This window comes from Pleurodeles waltl, chromosome 4_2, assembly GCF_031143425.1.
Source record: "Pleurodeles waltl isolate 20211129_DDA chromosome 4_2, aPleWal1.hap1.20221129, whole genome shotgun sequence".
In the NCBI taxonomy this organism is placed as follows: Eukaryota; Metazoa; Chordata; class Amphibia; order Caudata; family Salamandridae; genus Pleurodeles; species Pleurodeles waltl.
Window position 1 is genome coordinate 876,102,443 of NC_090443.1, and position 19,342 is coordinate 876,121,784.

General features: G+C 43.0%; 1 protein-coding gene across 1 annotated transcript in view; it reads left to right on the forward strand.

The window, feature by feature from the left end:
• The window catches only part of SLC1A7 (solute carrier family 1 member 7), a 605,311-nt gene that overhangs the window by 319,567 nt on the left and 266,402 nt on the right, over nt 1–19,342 (forward strand). The window contains exon 3 of the mRNA XM_069232652.1: nt 484–699. Coding sequence (XP_069088753.1) covers nt 484–699 — 216 coding nt within the window. The remainder of the gene's footprint in view (nt 1–483; nt 700–19,342) is intronic.

Consider the following 19,342-nt stretch of genomic DNA (forward strand, 5'->3'; position numbering starts at 1 on the left):
ATGGGTGTCAGTCGGGGTTAGTTTAGTGTACCAGCTGCTACTGCTATCTTGCATTGTGGTACCTTGACATTATCTACGTTACCTGTGATGTGAAGGATTTGGAAGGCAGCTGCAGAAATGGAAAGGACAACGACCTCTTGGGGCCTTGTTTCCTTTCTGTAGTTTCCACTCCTTGTTTTCACCATAGCACCAGTATAAATCATGCAGCTGATGGTAAAACACACTGTCATCCTTGTGGTTTTATCAGATGTCAACGAATGTGTTAATTCACTGCTGCTTCCCCTGGCATTTCGGGGAATTTACATTTATGCCTTACATTTGCAATGTGTAATGCTCAATTTAGTAGATGTTCATAGGGTCCCCACAAGGGAATCCATGCAGTTATCTGTAATTATAGTTAGTTTATGTATCATTACATATACGAATGACAACCTGAATAACTATATGCATGCTGTGGCATAACTTTTTTATCCTTCTTTGCAGCTTAATGTCAGGGCTGGCCGCTCTGGATGCAAAGACTTCCAGCCGCCTGGGCATATTCACAATTGCTTACTATCTGTGGACCACCTTTGTGGCGGTGATAGTTGGCATCGTGATGGTCTCCATCATTCATCCTGGAGGGGCCGCCCAAAAGGAAAACACTGACCAGAGTGGAAAGCCTATCATGAGCTCAGCCGATGCCTTGTTAGACCTAATTCGGTAAGTGTTTCCTGCTTTACAAAAGTACAAGGCTAAAAATTACGCAGTCGTTGTTGAAGACACACAAAAGATTAGAACCTCTTGAATAAGAGATCACTTTCCCAACTGACCCCCTACTTCACTGAATCCAGCTCCAGATGCTGTACACATGTATATTTGCTTCTGATAATCTGCATTTGTTGACCTGTTTGGTGCAACTGGACATTCACAGGTTCATGTATGCACTAGATAGATTGCCGTCCATTTATCATACTGACTAGACCTGTAAACGTCCATTCCCCAGATTACAAGTTTAAGTACTACTTATCGCACCTGATAAATAATGATACCATGGTGCATGTTATTTCCGTTATTTACAGGGTGCAATAAATAGCACCTATTACCAGTTTGTGGAAAACACCATGAGGATTTTGGCGTTTAACGCAACAAAATCCACATGATACTGTAAATACCATATCCTTTTCCCTTGGTAAATTTCAGCAGGTTTGCCATGCCGAATTTTAAAGGAGATTGAGGTATTTAACACATCTGATCATTATTGCATAATGTGCTAAAAACTTGTAATTGCGACCCACAGATAAACAAGGGTTTATGCACGGGTCGGAATATGCAACCAACTCACAGTCAGGGCCCCAATGCACAAATAAGCGTGCAACGTGTTTAAAACAATTTTTCTCATGTGAATGAGGCATTTATCAACTTTTTTCTAAATGTATCAGCGTTTTGGCTGCTTCTAACCTAGTGGAATTTGCATGGTTAAAACATTGTGCAAAGTGGGATACCATGTGGTTTTACCAGTGGGAAAGACCACGTGAATCCCAATTCCCTGACCATTAACTCTGAATTGCGATCAAAAAACACCCAGGGAATTACCAGTACATTTTTGTGCCTAGTATCACAGACCACGTAGGATTGAGAGGCTGTGCCTTTGCATATGGCATGTTTTTGAGCATGGGTAAATGCCTACTGAAAGCAGTACTGCACAATGCCATTGTCTACTGTAGTTTACTGTACCCATTTATAGACTTCTCATTGGTTGCCATAATGAGGACATAGTTGATGTCCATATATTTGCTGTATCCCCTACGGTCTATGCAAAGTGAGACAGTGGGCCAGATTACGAACTTGGCAGAGGGGATTACTCTGTCCCAAATGTGATGGATATCCCGTCTGCCGTATTACAAGTTCCATAGGATATAATGGAACTTGTAATACGGCGGGCAGGATATCCGTCACATTTGGGACAGAGTAATCCCCTCCACCAAGGTCTTAATCAAGCCTAGTATCTTTAAAAAAGATTTCAATTATTCTAAAGCTAAAGGAGAATTTCTTGTAGACAAGTAATGATATTATTCTTGAGATTTTCTGTATTCAATAGTAAACATAATCTTGGGTAATGCCTGGGTTGTATTATTGTGGTTAGTATTAGTAATACTCCAAAAAACTACAAGAAAACATCTCACATTTCAGCATTCATTGAATTCGTTCCGGGACTGGGCTCCACAATCGGGCAAAATGATTTGAGAGAGTTTTTGACCTTAAATCGACTTTTATAGATGAGCTAGCTCTTTAGATGAAAATGTATTTATTCACTGTGAATCAATGTGGTATTTATCTGCTCCTTGGGTCCTTCCCCGGATATTGTCTTATATATTCTTTCTTTTAGCAGTTGTTTGATTTTGATATGATTATGTAATTATTCATTTGTCTTTGTACTAAGATACATTCTTGTAATTATTCTGTACTGAGGTACATAAACATCTATCCTGACTAATTTAAGTACTTTGAAGTATGTCTTCTTGATTTCTTACTCTACCAGCTGCTTCTGCAGTTTCCAGTTTATTAAGCAGATCTTTTTCCAGCCTCTTAATTTTAGTATAAATCTTTCCAAGACTCATCAATACCACTAGCAGCCAAATTTGGAAGTGGTGGGGCATAAGGTGCCTTGTATGAGCAAGATCATTTTCCCTTCTCCCGAAAGAAAGGTAGTTTGCGGTTGGAGGGATTTTCTCCCTTGATTTATTTCAACTAGTCAATATTGTTCATCTTTCTGCAGAATTTGCCTACGAAGTTACTGAAAAAGTAATGTTTTGAAAAACATTTTGAATGGGCACTTATGATCTGAAGAATTCCTGGCAGGCCAAGCAATCTGGATCATCAGAGGCAACAGACGGGGGGGTTTGCAGCATTAACCAACCTTCAGCCATGATGTTGAGACAGAAAGAACGAGACCTAGAAATGTCTCTGTATAGTAGTCAAAATATGAATATAGGACTAAAATGTCAGCTGTCCATGAGCCAACCCTCAGTTATATATATATATACATACATACAAACAAGGAGTAAACTAGTGGGACAACAATGGCTAGTAAGGAGCTGACAAGTTAGTCGTTTTGAAAGAAGGACTAAAAGGTTAGTTCCTTTAGTAGTCAACATGAGGCCACAGACAAAGAAGGCCCAGCCAAACAATGGTCCTGGTTCACTACGATATCTTGTACAGAGAACTGCAGGTAAGTAGTGTGTGTTTGACTGCTGTCTTCGGTCATAATTGGGGACTGCATTGTATTCATATTAACAGAATGTGCAGTGAATAAAGCTGTACATGGCACAGAATTAAATCCCTGACTGCATCAAGAGGCGTAATGCACAAATAACCTCCAGCTATAGCTATCATTTCATTATGTGTCTGTGCTCTCTCTCATCGTGGTGAAGAGGCACTTGGTCTGACAGCCTAGCATTGATCATTATATTGCATATCTATAATGTCTGACTGTTAGAAGTAGATTTATAACAATTATACAATGGCTGTAAATTGGTAGAGGGGCATAGGAAAATGCCCCTTTTTGACATGGTCACCCCCACTTTTTGCCTGGTATGTGATGCAATTTTGACAGAAAGTGCACTGGGTTCCTGCTAGCCAGGCACCCAGTGCTAGATCCCTTTCCATAAAACTGTAGAATTGTTCCCCAGTTGGCAATACTTTTGGCTCCCCCTGAAGGTCCCTAGTAAATGGTACCCCGCTACCTAGAGCATGGGTGCCAAAGAGGGTCCACAAGGGCTGCAGCATGTACTGTGCAACCATCAGAGACTGCGTGCCATATATGCAAGTCACTCCTACAGCAGGCCTTACAGCCCTAAGGCAGGGAACATTATATTGCGTGTGAGGACATATCTGCACGAGAAGAAATGCCCCTGCTATGTCTGTGTCGCTTCTTAGACATAGTGAGTGAACAGGGAAGCCATTTTAAGTACATGTGCCGGACACTGGTAACTGCGAGTTCCCCTGCTACATGATGGCTTCACTGAAACTAGAGATGTTTGGTACCAAACATCTCATATTAATAAACCCTTACTAATGGCAGTGGTGGATGTATTAATACAGTAACCTAGAGGGAACCTTGGTGGTACCACCCGAAAACCTACCAACTACCAGTGTGAGGATTGACTAGTCGGATCCAGCCTGCCACCACCAGACACGGGTCTGACCCACAAGGGTGAGAGACTTTGCTCTTGGTCAGTCAGAAAGAAAAACCTGCTCTGGGAGAGGTGCTTGCACACACCACAGGATGACCTGTGAATCTGCATTCCAAGGCATCGGGATTCAAAGGAGTCCGACGTTGAATCTTAGACTGGGAACGCCGCGTGACGATCGGTCCGCGTTCTCTCCCACTACTAATATTTGCAGCATCAGTTAGATAAGGAATTGTGATCACTTCAATCATACTTCGATGAGGTTGGACTAATATATGGTTTTGAAGACACTGCAGCTTTTCGCGCAAAGACTTTCCCTATTCAATGTATTTTATTATAAGCTAAGCCCTGACGAAGTCCTTATGAGAACAAATTTTCTCGCAGGATGAAACACGTGTTGGCTGTGTTTGCTGCATGAACAGTTGCTGTACTTCTACATATTATGTATTTTCAATATTTTCAAGATTTGCTGCTTCAAGTATATAGGCTTTGATTGCCATATAAACTGTAAATACAAGAAGGACTATTGAACGGACTTGTTTTTCATATGTAACAACTGGCATTGTTCAAATGAAGATTATACACAATACCATGGATTCATGAGTGCCCTGACTTCTTTTCTCTAGCATTGCGAGTTTCCTTGGAAACATTGGAGGATTTGGGAAGATCCTTCTGCCAGGAGCACCGTGCCGCATACTAGTAGCAATGTTACTTTGGGACACACTGTGAGCGCCCTGATCCTATGACTTTCTTCCTAAGTTCTTTTGCTTTTGTCTTTCAAAGGAGCCCACCACCCCTGGTATGCAGATCTGGCTTAACTCAAAGGAGAGTTGCTGTTCCCACTGCCCCAGGACCTATTTGGCACCTGGGCAGGTGGGGAATCTAGTATTCAGGAAGGTGTGTCCAATTCTCAGGTCAGTCCCACCCCTAAGGTGTGCTGCCTTTTGTGGACACAACTTTTAGAAATCTGTCATCTTGGTGTTGGCAGATTTAGGAACTCTGGAACAGGGTTATGCCCACTTCCCACAGGAAATGGTCATATAGGGATGTAGGGACTCCAGGGGTAAGTAGCCCATTGGCTACTACTTTACACCCCACCCCCGGGATAACCCGAAGTTCAGTATTAAGGGGAGCCCTTGGCACCAGGAAATCAGATTCATGATCTGCCTGTCTGCTGCTCCTGTTGACTTGCATCAACTCGTCTTGCAACCTGATGTGTCTCCAAAAGCCTAGGAGGAACGCCTGCCTTCAAAGAAGACCCAGGAGCTCCTGTGGAGCAGCAGAGCTGCTTCCCTGCATCTTGCAGGCACCACAAGAGAAATGCAAGGACTCCGGACCACCCGCAAAAAACCTGATGCCTAAAAGCACCACTGGATCCCCAGTCCTCACCTAAAGCATCTTTTTGACCGGACCGATCCCTATTGACTAACATTGGTCACCCAATGCCGTACTACACCCAGCCGCCCCAGTGCCACCCAGTGTGACATGTTGGTGTGATCCTGACTTTTGCCCAATGCTCACCATAAGTCCAGGAGATTAGTCCTGTAAGCCACTGTACTGTAACTGCTTTGCCATCTTTGTTTTTCAAAGACATTGCAGCTTCCAAAAATTGTAGAGATGACTTTTCAAAACTGTAAAGATTTTTCTTGCAAGACATACTCACCTGAATAAATTGATTCTGGTGCCGAAATATATATAAAGATACTTGTTATTTTTGTAAAATTGTGTGGATCTCCTTCTTGAGTTGTGTGTCTCCTTTATTGGCTGTGAGTGTATTTGCAGATGTCTCACACTCCTGTGCACCTTGTGAATGCTAGAGCAAGCCCCCGCCCACTGGTAAGGAAACCCCTGGACTCTTTGCACAATATATCTCCTTTTGATGTATCATATAATGAGCCAGCTTCCTACATGGTGACAGGAGAGTAGCTGAGCCCCAGTGCCCTATTAGATACGCCATCACTGAATTTCCTACATTTCTGATTTAATATCAAATTTCTCTGACCAGTATGTTAGACTTGAAAATGAAATGTTTGTGACTAGGGAGCCAGTGAAGAGCTCTAAGATGATGGGAGATGCAAGATGTTCAGTTAAGCCCTAATACTTGGCATGCTCCCAAGTATTGAATTTGGAGACAATATAGAACACATTGATGCAAACCCACATAGAGGGAGTTGCAATAACATAGCCTAGAAACCATGATTGCTTGCATACAAGATTTACAGTAGGAAGAAAAGGCCAAATAACTAATTCAACCTTTATTAATAAAAAATACATGACTGCAACAATGGACATCTATTCTTTAAAACAGAGCTAGGAGTGTAAAATGATTCCCCGATTGCAAACTGAGGACACCAATGGAGGTGGCAGCTGAAGTCTATTCCTCAGATCAACGGGTTTCGAAGATCAACATCTCGGTCTTGGATGAGTTTAGGTGCAGCGACTTGCCATTCAACCATTTTGCGATGCTCACAAACAGTTTCTAAATTGTGTGTGAAAACAGTAACTGTCATCTAAGGGCGAAATACATTGTGTGTCATTCATATAGAAGAAGAAACATGGGCCAGAGGAGCTTTTCAAGGGTGTCAGAGGAGCAACATAGAGATTGAAAAGGGTGGGGCTGAGGACAGAGTCCTAAAGTGTCCCACAATTGATTGGTTTAAATTTAAACCAGTAAGGAGATAGTATGACCTCTTGACATTTGTGGCTAATAAATACTGTGAACTAGGCCAGATCACTCATACAGCCGCACTAAGCATGGAAAATTGGGTCATAGACAATAACTGCAGAAAGGTCAAGTAGTATAAGGCAGTTGCTCTCATCTTGTCACTTTCATACAGACAACATTGGCCATTGTGATCAATATATTTCCATTCAATGCTGCAGGTGATGGCCTCATAGAAGTGGATTTAAAATAGAACTACCCTCTGAATGGATAGAGATCTGAGTGTTCACAAAGCACTATGGAATTTTAGTGGAAAATGTAAAAAGAGAAATAGGTATATAGCTGGCAAGTTCAAAAGGCTTTGCCATATTTTTATGATTTACCTTTGTTTTATTTTAGGTTTCATTAGGACAGATTCTAATGCCTGCATCCGTTCTCTGGCAAGGCACTGCAGATTTGTCACCCAAATAATGAACCCCAACTACCATCTCCCTCTTCCTTTTGCCAACAATGTGGTAGACAGTTAGAAATTGGATTATTGTTTGGGCTAGGTGACTACCCACCTCAAGTAATGATTACAACCCTTGTCATGGTGCACCCTTGAAGTCACCAAATTAACCTGAGCTCAACCTCCTGGTAGCTATGGCACAGAGCAGACAGGCTTACATTGGGACAGTATAGAAAGTATTTATGCAGTACCAAAACAGTAATAAATTCAAAATGCAAAAGAAAAGAAAAACCTCAAACTGAATTAGAAAAGTATCATAAAATGTGATAAACAAAATGACACCAAAATGCCAAAGATTCAATATGAGGGACAGGAGATACGATTTGTTAAGTAGGAATAGCGCCAAGACAAATAAAGTGTAAGTGATAGTCAATGGTTGCGGTAGTCAGAGTCCTAGGTACAATATGACACTGAACACTATGGAACATGGGTGAGATACACTGACGAGGTTCATCCTGGTCGTAGATTTATCTTCTGACTTTTGTCCTTCAAGTCTCCGATTCAGCACAGGAGTACATTTCAGAAGCACTCCCAAGACCTCAGGGGAGGTACTTAGCAGCCCACAGGGTGTCAGGCAGAGGCAAACAGCTGGTTCCAGTCCAGGTCCAATTGCCACTGGTCAGCAGGGCAGTTGCAGGACAACACCGCTTGTAGCTTGTTGTCTCCCTGTAACTTTAAGAAGAGGTTGAACCTGGAGTCTACATCTTTGCCCTGGGTACAAGAGGGACAGCAGGTTCTGTCCTCTAGGACTCTTCTCAGGTCTCAGACAGTAGATTATGCACTCTTCTGATCTACAGGTCCAGGAATGTTATAAAGTGTTTGCTTAGAGATGCCACAATTACTCCTGGCATTAGCTAATGGGTGGGAATGACTCCTGAGCACCCCCTAAACAATGGGGTAAAAGTTCCTAGGCCCAACCCTTCCCACTTTAGGCATTTTCATGATGACAGAAGTCTTTGGCCACACTAAACCTGGGTCCTGAAAGCTCAGGAGGGTGTGTGTGAGGAGTGTATTGTGGTAATCCTAGTGCCTGCCCACATCTAACACTAAAATTCAGTTTGGGACAGTCACTGTACCACTAATAAACCAAGAAACAGAAGTCTGGTAGAAAAAAACAGGTCTTTCCTACAACCAGACAGTGGATACACAAGAATTGTTTTGGAATCTGGTTAACTTTCTTTTCAAGTGCACCACCAGTGTTACGTGTAAAATCCAGAGACATAAGTCTGATGGGACAAAGCAACCTTTAGCAACTAGACGGTAGATACACAATAATTGCTCGGGCATTCTATTTATCTTCCTTTCAAGTGTACTCCCATTGTTACATGTAAACCCAGTAGACCTTTCAAGTAGGATTTTTCCACTGACATAGGATTTGACACTGTAATGTCAAAAACGATACTCACTGCCCACCTGCATATTCTGTCAGATTCAAAGTGGTCATTGCTGCTCATGCAGGTCAGCCTTTTGTTTTCTCCTGGGAAGCATTTCATACATGTTCACACATACTCAAATGATAATTACTGGTTGGCCGAAGGTGGGGAGCAAATGCAAATTTAGCTTCTAGCAACTTCAGCCATGGAAAAAACACTTTTCTAAAAGTTATTTTTCCTAAATATTTATTAAAATCCAACTTCATCATTGAACTGGAGTTTTAATAACTATTAAAAATAGTGGCCAGCAAGATAGCTGATGGGAAGTGCTCATGAGAAGCTTTCCTCACCCCTGTCCTCATCCCTAATATTCCTTTCCCTAAATGTACTAACTGGCATCCACTGGACTGACCCTGCCACAAAAACACCCATCCACCGAGATTGGAGATGATTTAACATTGGAGGTTGCCACCTAAAGAGAAGATTTTAGCTGCTGGCCTGGAGACCCACAGCTGCTGAGATAGGGTGCCCACCGCAAGGCTTAGAGAACTTTGTCTCATGCCTGCATTAGTATAGCCTTGGTAGTAGAGGCTGGAGGGCTGTGGCAGAGGCCCCATTGGGGAGGAGATCTTCAGGCTGAATTCAGGAGATTTCTGGCTGCTCTGCCATCAGCAGCCGAACCAATAGCTGATGAAGAGGGGGTGGTGGTCCCCAAGGAGCTGGCTTGGCATTGCATTTGGGGCCCTGTACCCTGTGACTATCACCATCTTCCTGTTCTTGAGGGCTGGCCTGAACTCCCAGGATGAACTTGAGCCCCTGGTGGGGGAGAAGGCACAAGCCCTGTGGGTGATAAGCTTGACTGATTCTGGAGACTGTTGAGGGTTACCTTAGGCCCCACCTGCACATGATGATACCTAGGGGCACCCAGTATGGCTCCTGATGCTGTGGCCTGGCACTTGTGACTGGAAAGATGTGCCAAGGTCCCTGGAACTGAATTGGGTGGCAGCCATGTGGTGGAGGAGACAGACCGGTAGATTGTGGTGAGAGGCAACGGGAGCCTTGAGGACCGAAATTAAGGCAACGTAATAGGGTCTGTATGCTGACATCACCTGTCCCTAATGCTGTTGAGTGCAGGCCTGAACTCCTGGGGCTAGTGGCAGTCTTAGTTGTGAGACACACCTGAGTTGCTGAAGGAGCTGTCTTGCGTATTGGTTAAACACTGTGATGATCCTAGGTCTCACGCTGTTGCACATTATTGGTGCTCTTGGAGGGTAGAGTGCCTCTTTTCCACTTTTCTCTAGAGGGCCCTGTGGCCTGGAGCTCATGAGGGCATCTGGGGGTACTTGGATACCAGGGGGGTGTGAGCCCCAGCAGAGGTGCTAGACTGAGGCCTGTGTGAGACATTGGAGGGGGGGGGGGTTCATTACCGGCCCACTAAACTGTGCCCCTCAGTTTGGACTCTGTGGCCTATGTTTCTGGGGGAGAGTCACTTTTTGTGGAAGCCTCTATTTTCTGGATTTTCATGAATTAAAATATAGCACCTAAGATCAAACAGGGCAATACCTTCACGCAATACACCATGCATCAGGTGCCACTCCTGGAGATGTTGAGGACACATAGGTCCCCCATGGTGGAGTAACAATGGACTCAAGTGGAGGAGCCCACATGGGCAAAGATCATGGGGGCCATACAGGGCTCTTAGTCAGCGCTAGAGGGGAAAATCAACACTGTCTCCATAGACATGAATCTTCTCCGTGTTGACCATGATCTCTGTAGAGTGAGCGCATAGAGCATTGGCCACCTGACTGCTTCCAGCTCAACGACCCTCCCAGAGCCCTTATTGACGTGTCTTTCACTATAGAGACAGAGACTGCATCCTAAAGGTGGCCAGAGAGGCAGGACCACTCCAGCACTAAAATAATAAAATTACTATTTACCTGTAGTACATACACAAAGTGAAAACACAGAGGAAATCCTTCTTGGTGGTTCAGCAAAAACTCAAGCCCTTAAACTTAAAGTACATGTTTCTCTATCCAGTGCGATTGTGATTGGTTGCCAATGGAAAAACTATTTTTTTATATACCGCAGGAGGTTTGGTCTTGGCTAGAACTGTGGGACAGAGTGTCAGTGCAGAAGGTAAGTGATGCACACATGTCTATGGGTAGTCATGGATTGAGAGAACGGAGCATGAGTGTGTGCAGATCATGCAGAGTTTCTAGAGTTATGACTCACCAAACTCCACAAGTGGTGGTCCAGGAAGATGGCACCCTGCACCAGGAGGAGTTGTCCTCTTTTATAGAAAGCTTTACCTCAGTGGTTGAGCAAGAGGGAGGCAGCCCTGACTCTCCTACGGAGACGCACGTTTACAACCAAAATGTGATGCCACCTGCTGAGGCTACGTCTAGGCTATATCATCATTAAGACTCCAAAGATGGACCGGAATATAATAACTGACTATAACTTTGCATCGCTGACAGGCTCTATGCTGATATTACCCTGGTGTTTTCAGGTATAATTGATGTGTGGGTGAGCAATGCATCAAGGAGGCCCTAACTTGGGGTATCTCCTACTAGAATCATAGCGGGGTCAGGCTGTGGAGAGTAACATTATCATTATAGGGAAGAATTTAACTTGATGTGGACTTAAGTTTACAACAGCAGAGCCCTCTGAAGTTCCCTGGAGGTCATATAGTCTCGGGTACCTTGTGGAACTCCCTGCTCCTGTCTCTACCAGTATACACTACAGACACAGAAGTGGGTGGGGGAATTTGTAAAGATGTGGTTTCTCTATCTGTTGGAAACCTGTGCTGAGTTTTGCATTGGCAAGGACTAAATAGGCAAACACAAATCTATGTGTTCTTATTGTGTTCAACCGGGGTGGGTAGTTGGGAGGGAATGTTCACTGCATTGCATTGTGTGATGTTTTGTTCTTTATTGCTTACCCTTGATTGCACTGACTTGACCGTGGCATTATGTGGTCTCTTACATGAGAAGGGGGCTCCCTTCCTGCGGCCTTTGGTCTCTCTGGTATATAGAAGTGCATCACCATGAACATCAGTTCATCAAATGGAATGTCTTGGGGCTTACTGACTATACAAAATGTCACAGAGTATTGTCCTTCCTGAAGCATAAGAAGGCTGATGTGGCCTGCTTGGGGGAGACTCACCTCACAGAAGCTGAGTCTCTCAAAATGGCAAAAGAAGTGGAGGTGTCAACTATAATCAGTAGCTTATTCTGCCTATGCTAGAAGAGTGACTTTGGTTATCTCCGGGGGCAGCCTTCTAACCTAGCTATAAATAAGCAAGTGTAGCATGCTGATATCTCCTGCTCTTTGGCACACCTGATGGGAAGGAGGTCTGCATCCTCAATTCCTATGCCTCGAACACTGATGACATGGAGATCTGCTATGTAATACCAACATTACTGAGGGAACACATAAAGGTGCTTACATTTTGGGTTGGAGATTTTAACTCTGTTGTGGACAGAGTGATGTCCAGAGCACCACCAAGGAAGCCCACTAAGCCAGGGTTCAGAGTGGCCTTGGCTGCAATGATGTCCAATGTTGGCTTTGTAGATACCTGGAGAGATTTCCACCTAACATCTGAGGAATCTTCCTGTCACCCTTTAACACACAGAACTTAAAGGGGGCTGAATCATATACTGAAGGGTGACCCTAGGACTCATCTCCTTCTGGTGACTGGACATATTAACAGATGAGTTGTGTCTGGCTGTTCTTTCTACTTCTTTAGAGACATACATGGGGACTAATTGTGCCTCCACAGCCCAGAAAGCAAATGAATGGCAAGCAATGAGAGCAGTGATGAGAGATGTGTGTCTGGATAAGGTGAATGGAATAAAAAAGAAAAGTTACAAAAGGAACTGATAGCTCAGGAGGGTAGACTAGCCTAGGCCCAATGACAAGAATTGGAATCTTCAGAGGCTCAACTTAAGTTGCTGGAGACAAAACGTGCTTTGGATGAAACATGAGACCTGCTTGACAGATTGACACTCAAGACATATAGGCAGAAATTATGGGGAGAGGGATAAGCCCAGTAAACTTCTTGTGCGGCTGTTGAGGTGTGAGACAGAAACTTTTCCGGTGTGTTCTCTAGACTGTCCAGATGGTACAATGGTGGTGATGCATAGGGCTATAAATGACACGTTCAGGGTACACCTTTAGGGATTTTATCGTATTGCAGACTACAGTTTCCCCTGTCAATATACAAACCTTTTTTTAGCATGTATAGATTTCCCTAGAGTACTGCAGGCACTGATGGAGGGGTTTGAGGCAGATCTTGCTCTTGAAGAGCATTAAAGAAGCACTGTACTGCTTGCCTGAGGGTAAGACACCTGGGATTCATGGCTTCCCAGTGCGGTTTTATCAGATCATTTTACTTCATTTGTCTGAGAAACGTTTGGAGGTGTTCTGCGAGGTTAGAAAGACTGGGGCCCTTCCTCCTATTATGTGGGAGGGCATGGTACACCTGATTCCTAAGTCATGAGGTATGGGGACGGATTCATTGTCTTATTGCCCACTAACCAACACAGATACGAAGAGGCTGTGCAAGATCTTGGCTACCCATTTGCATACTACAGTGGGGCAGCTGGTTCGTGAAGACCAGGGTGGGTTTATACTGGGCTGCAGTATGGCCATGAACATTTGAAGACTTAGCCATGTCATGCACTCTGATGTGGACTGTGATGACAAGCTTTTTCTGGTTTCTATGGATCTGTAAAAGGATTTCAACATGTTGAGCTTGACTTACTTGATGGTGGTGCTACACCTGATGGGCTTTGGGCCAGTGTCTGTGGTAGGGTCAAACTGCTATACACAAGCCATACAGCATGGGTTAGATGAGAAAGAATAGTGCCAGAGAAATCCAATATTGAGTGGGCCACAAGACAGAAATGTCCATAATCGCCATTGATGTTCACGATTGTCCTTGAGCCCCTGGCTATCATGCTCTGGAAAGAGCTTCATAACTAGGGGATAAAGGTGGGTGGCCCCGCGCATGTGGTGTTCCTGTATGTCAATGATGCCCTCTTACACTTTAGGATGCCCAGGCTCTCCCTCCCATAGCTAATGAATCTGTTGGAAGTATTTGGGGAAGGCTTGTGTCTCCAGGTCAATCAATGCAAGAACATCCTTTTTCCTTTGGGGGAACTGGCAAAGTGAGCAAAGGAACAACTTGCTGATATTCAATATGCATGCAAGTCACAAAAGGTACTGGATGGGTTGTGTGCTTCTGTGGGATTCTGGAACACACTTTGTTGTCCATTGGTGGTGGGTGGTAATTGCAAAGATGGTCCTTTCACTGTGCAGTGCAGAATGCAATGACACCCCCTCCCCCAGAACCTGCTGTCTTCAAAATACTATATAGCATTGTAGTATTCCTGGTGTGGGATGACACGCGGTGCAGGGTTGTGTTTGAGGTGTTTATGGACCAAGAGCTGGGCCGCTTGGGTCTTCTGAACCTGGAACTACTACACAGCCTATATCCAGCATGCAGCCAAATGGTTAAGTGCAGAAAACAAACCAGAAAAGCTCCAACTGTGGGGAATGTATGGCGAGGACACACTGTCTGTTTTACTCTTCAGGGCAGTGGTCTAGATCCTATATATAGACATGTAGTGCACCAGACTGTAAATGTTTGGGGAGGGACTGTCCTGTGAGTGGTTAGAAACTTGCCATTCACCACATAACTGGATAAATAGGACTTGCAGCACTTCCACTTTACTAGCAGCGATACGACAATTGTGTAGTGATGAGAGGGAGCGTGCCAGGTCCTTGGTGACCTTTACCCTGGGTAGACCTTCCTCACATTTCAGGAAGCACAACACACTTGGGACTGGCCCCAGGCAATTTCTCCAATATGCTAAACTGGCCAGCATGGAATGGAGATATGGACTAGATTCCCTAATACTCCAATACTCCATCCACATCAAACATAGAAGATGGAATTCCTTATTTGGCATATTTCCATTCAAGGTGTCTCAAAGTCCCATCTTCTGTACAGTTGTGCCCTCATTTTCCAGGATTTTTCACATCCCATTTCCACATTTACCATGTGGTAGGATGACAATATATTGTGATTTTAAACAGAGTTAACTGTGTGACTGTTGTTCTAGCTCTCTTGTGTACTCTTATAAACACATCCTTCTATTCATTATTTGTCAGGGTTTTACCTAGCTCTCTTTCCCACTTCTTTTGTCCTTTTGTTTTCTACTAAAACTGATCAGTTTGTATATATTAGATATTGTCTTTTTATCATTTTCCATCAACAGAAAACAGCACTCAGAAATGGCAAGGAGTCTGCTTGCCATTGGCTTACATGAAGAGTGGAGTACAAAGTGTCCAATTTCTGTATAGTGATATCTCTCCGTTTTTTCTATATTATTTTGGTCTTTCATATTTTTAAAATGATCTACTCTGCATCCCTTCAAGAATGTCTCCAATCTTTTTGCAGAGCGATTGCATCCAAATCTTGGATTGTTGATCTGTTTCACCTGGCCAAATTTAGGATTATTGAGGATAGGGGTTAGGGCTGAGTGTGGGGATTTACCCCTGTTTTTTACTCACCTAAACCTTTAGTGTTGTTATGGTTACAGTGGAAGGATACAGTCCCCATTACCCATCCATTTTGGGCATCTAGTGTACTTAACGCGTATGAATCCCTGCAACTGTTTTGTCCATAAAGTACCAACTTTTCTTAGATGTTGCCTGATACCAATCCACCAGATAACATAATTGTGCAGCTTCATAGTATATTTTCACATTAGACTGTCCTACCCTGCCTTCTTTTTTGGGTCTCTGGAGTGTGCCTGCTGCATTGCTGCAAGTCTATGTTTTTTCCTGCCCAGATAAAAGCCTCTATGAAGCATTGCAACCTGCTTAAGGGTTTCACACTGTTAAAAGTGTCCTATAGCATTCAAAGGAGGATCTTTATTTTAATTGCAGCAATACTTTGCTCACAAGATAGCCCTTCCATATGCTATGCTTGTAATTCTGATTGAAATATGTGACTTAATATGTTATAGTTCAAACAAGCAATTCATTGTACAGTTGATGCTTTGTGAACACTTAGACAGGGGTCTCTTTTTTTGGATTATTGAAACACAAGTTGTTTTCGGAGTTATGTCCCCTGTTCCTGGGGAAGTGAAAGGTTCAGCAAGTAGGATGAAGAGAATTTAACTTTGAGGCCTAAAACATTGCCATGCCTCTTTGGGTCCCCAACCTGACACACAATAGAAACCACTGGTTGCGTGACTGTGACCATCATATCATCAGCACACATTGTTAACTTATGGGTATCTTTAGCTATTTGTATACCATGTATGTCATTCCTCTTCCATATTCTCCTTGCCACAGGCTCCATAGAGAGTGGAAATAGCAAAGGAGAGAGTGGTCAGCCTGGTCTTGTTCTCCTTGCTTTTGTATTTTAGAGAGGTACCATTTGGTGAGGTAACCTCATTTCTTTATTTCATTATAAATAAAATCCATTTTGTAAGTTTGTTTCGCATGTTTAATCTTACTGATGTCCACCTTGCACTCACCGGCTAACTCCTCTAAGTTGTTGTGTGCCTCATTTGCCCACCACTGTCCTCGTGGGTGAATCAATCTGAACCTGAGTAGGCAGTGTGGTCATTACCGTTTTTGTTGATGCACTCAAAATCACTCCTCCTACAGCACAGTAATATTGCCTCCTGCGCCGGTATTTTAATTAGGACCATTTGTCCCTGTTGTTCTAACTGTATATGGAGGAGGTCTACAATTCAAAATATAATTTAGGAAACTATCCTCCTCATCAGAATCTTTGGTTTGGTTCTCTCCTTCCTTTGTTTTGTTTTTGTCCTCTGTTCCTTTAACTATGGCAGGAAAGGCTCTTACACATTTCATTGTATCCTCCCTCAGGCACTTTCCTTGTTGATCCCAATTATTTTCCAGCCACTGTCAGAATGAAACCTTCACCTGCTTTGACATTTTCTTTCTCTCCTTCTCTGTCGCCATTCTGTCTCATTAATTTAGTGACTCAAACCGCATAGATCTAGGCATTGGCTGCATGTCATCTATAGTCTTTGGAAATACAGCTTTTTAATGTTAAAGTTACCCTCTAATGGAAACTGTAAAACTTTATCGGATGTGGTATATTTAGCCCATTAAGAAATCCAAGTACATGTGTAAAAACCAAAGTCAAACATGATTTAATATGCAGGTGTTCCTTCTGCAGGTATGGTTTGATCCTCAACAGCAGGTACAAGAGAAACGTTAGGGTTTTCCAATGCATTCTCCCTTAAACCCAGAAATCACAACAAACAGAGTAACCAGCAACAGTAGTAAAAAACTAATTTGGGTGTTTTTCACTACCAGGACATAAAAAGCTTAAAAATACATGTCCTGCCTTTTTCTTACACAGCCCTTTTCCATATGGACTACTTAGGGCCCTCCTTAGGGGTGACGTATGTGTAATAAAAGTAGAGTTTAAGGTTTGACAAAGGGTTTTAAATTCCAAATCGAGGTGGCAGTAAAACTGCACATAGAGGCTCTGCAGTGGCAGGCCTGAGAAATGTTTAAAGGCTTCTTGTGTGGGTTGCACAATCAGTGCTGTAGACTCGCTAGTAGAAATTAATTTATACCCCCTGGTGATATGGTATACCACTTTATAAGGCTCTACCAAGTGAATGAAATATGCCAAATGTGTATACACCAATGTTACCATGTTTAGGGGAGAGCACATGCACTTTAGCACTTGTCAGCAGTGGTAAAGTGCTCAGAGCCTTAAGACCACCAAAAAGATTCAGTAAAAAGAGGAGGTAAGCAGGCAAAACGTTTGGGGGAAGACCACCCTAAGGATGACAGGTCTAACAAGAGGGCATTGAAACCCAAATGCCTAACCTTGGACAGCGTGTACAGACAGCATGGCAACAATGCTTACAAGGAATAAGCTTCATGTACAGTGTTTTCTTAGTACATCATCACATGAGTAAAAAATGAGTAAAAGGTCACCATCAGATAGAAAGGCTAAGTTAAAAGGTGAAATCTAAAATTGAGGCTCTACGCGGGCCCTCTTGTGCTATACAACACTCTCCCCTTGGCCATGAGAGAAATCACTCAAACTAAAATAAAAGTGTAAAAACAAACCTAAAATATGCATGTTAACTTATTATCCGTGTAAAATATATATATGCACTTTAATAATAAAAGCAAACGAAAGCAGTATTTAAATATGTCACTAAAAATGAATACATATATATATATATTTAAACAAGGGGCTGAATCAAAAGTGTAGGAGGCTTCCAAAATGTTTCCATGTACAAAATCAATGGGATCTAGGTAGGAACCCAAAGCCGCAGATGACAGATCCACTGTGACCTAAGAAGCAAGTTTCAGTGCTCAAGCATGGTCAAATCCTGCCATCTCAGCAGATGGCGAAGGCAAGATAGCCTGCAGAGTATCTGCTACATCAGAGACAGATCCCAGGATACCAGGATCTTAAGCATCCATATTGACTGGAAGTAATGGCTCATAGTACGCATCCAGCAACAATGGCAGACTCATAGAATAGCACAGAGGGTGGGTCCTCAGCTAAAACAAATGCAGATACATAGTCATAGATTTAACCTATTGCATAGCCAGACACAATTCCAGTGCTCACTTGAAAGGACACAACAGACAGTGGAACACAGGCTGTACACATTGTAACCACATGGGTCCAAAGGCCAGTTCACATTCTGTTTCTGGAACAAAGTATTGTATCATGCGTTCACGACACAGCAGGATGTGTGGCAGATTCATCACCATTTGGCCTTGAGGTGGAACATCCATTGTGGAGTAACAAATAGGACCAAAATAGCAATGACTAGGAATAACAAAACTGGTATGGGTCAAAGAACGCTTGAGTGCAGCAAGTATGGAATTACTCTGTGGCTTTCTGAGTGCATTCTAAACTGTATTCAATCAATTGCTTTAAAAAAAGTGTTGCACTCCCACGGTACTTGAAGCATTAAATATTCAGTGAACAAGCTCACTAAATGCTCTGGCAAGTTTGTGCACAATAGTGATTCAACTTCAGAGGAAGACCTTTCAAATTGGAGATCAATAGTTTCATGTGTGGATGTTAAAGCAAAATCCTTCTGAAACAATAAGGCTTTCAGTCAGCTCAACTTATCAAAGTGAACATTAAAAATAGGGATGGAAGGCCATACTGTAATTTCCCTAACCATGTGTGTGGGTGGAAATAACACATTGTTACAGCAAGTCACAACCCTGGAGACCATCATTACATATGGAACATCTGGTTTCATCACACAACATCTTTGGTCGTTCAGGGCCAAATAACTCCCATTCAAGAGTAATTGGAACTCTGGGCGAATCAAGGAGACTGGTGCACCTTTCAGATAGCATGACAAATTGGCCAGGAATGCATTACATGCACAATGCAGTAACACATCTTTACAAAGTAATGAATGGTTGAACAAAGTTTCACTTTCATTTCCACTAAGGAAGACGTCAGTTATCCCACTCCCACATTTGTAATTGAAAGGTAAATCGCAGGACTCATGACAAAAATTATCCTCTATCATATCATATCTTTCTACTTGAAAATGTTTCAGACAAGATATAAACTGAAATG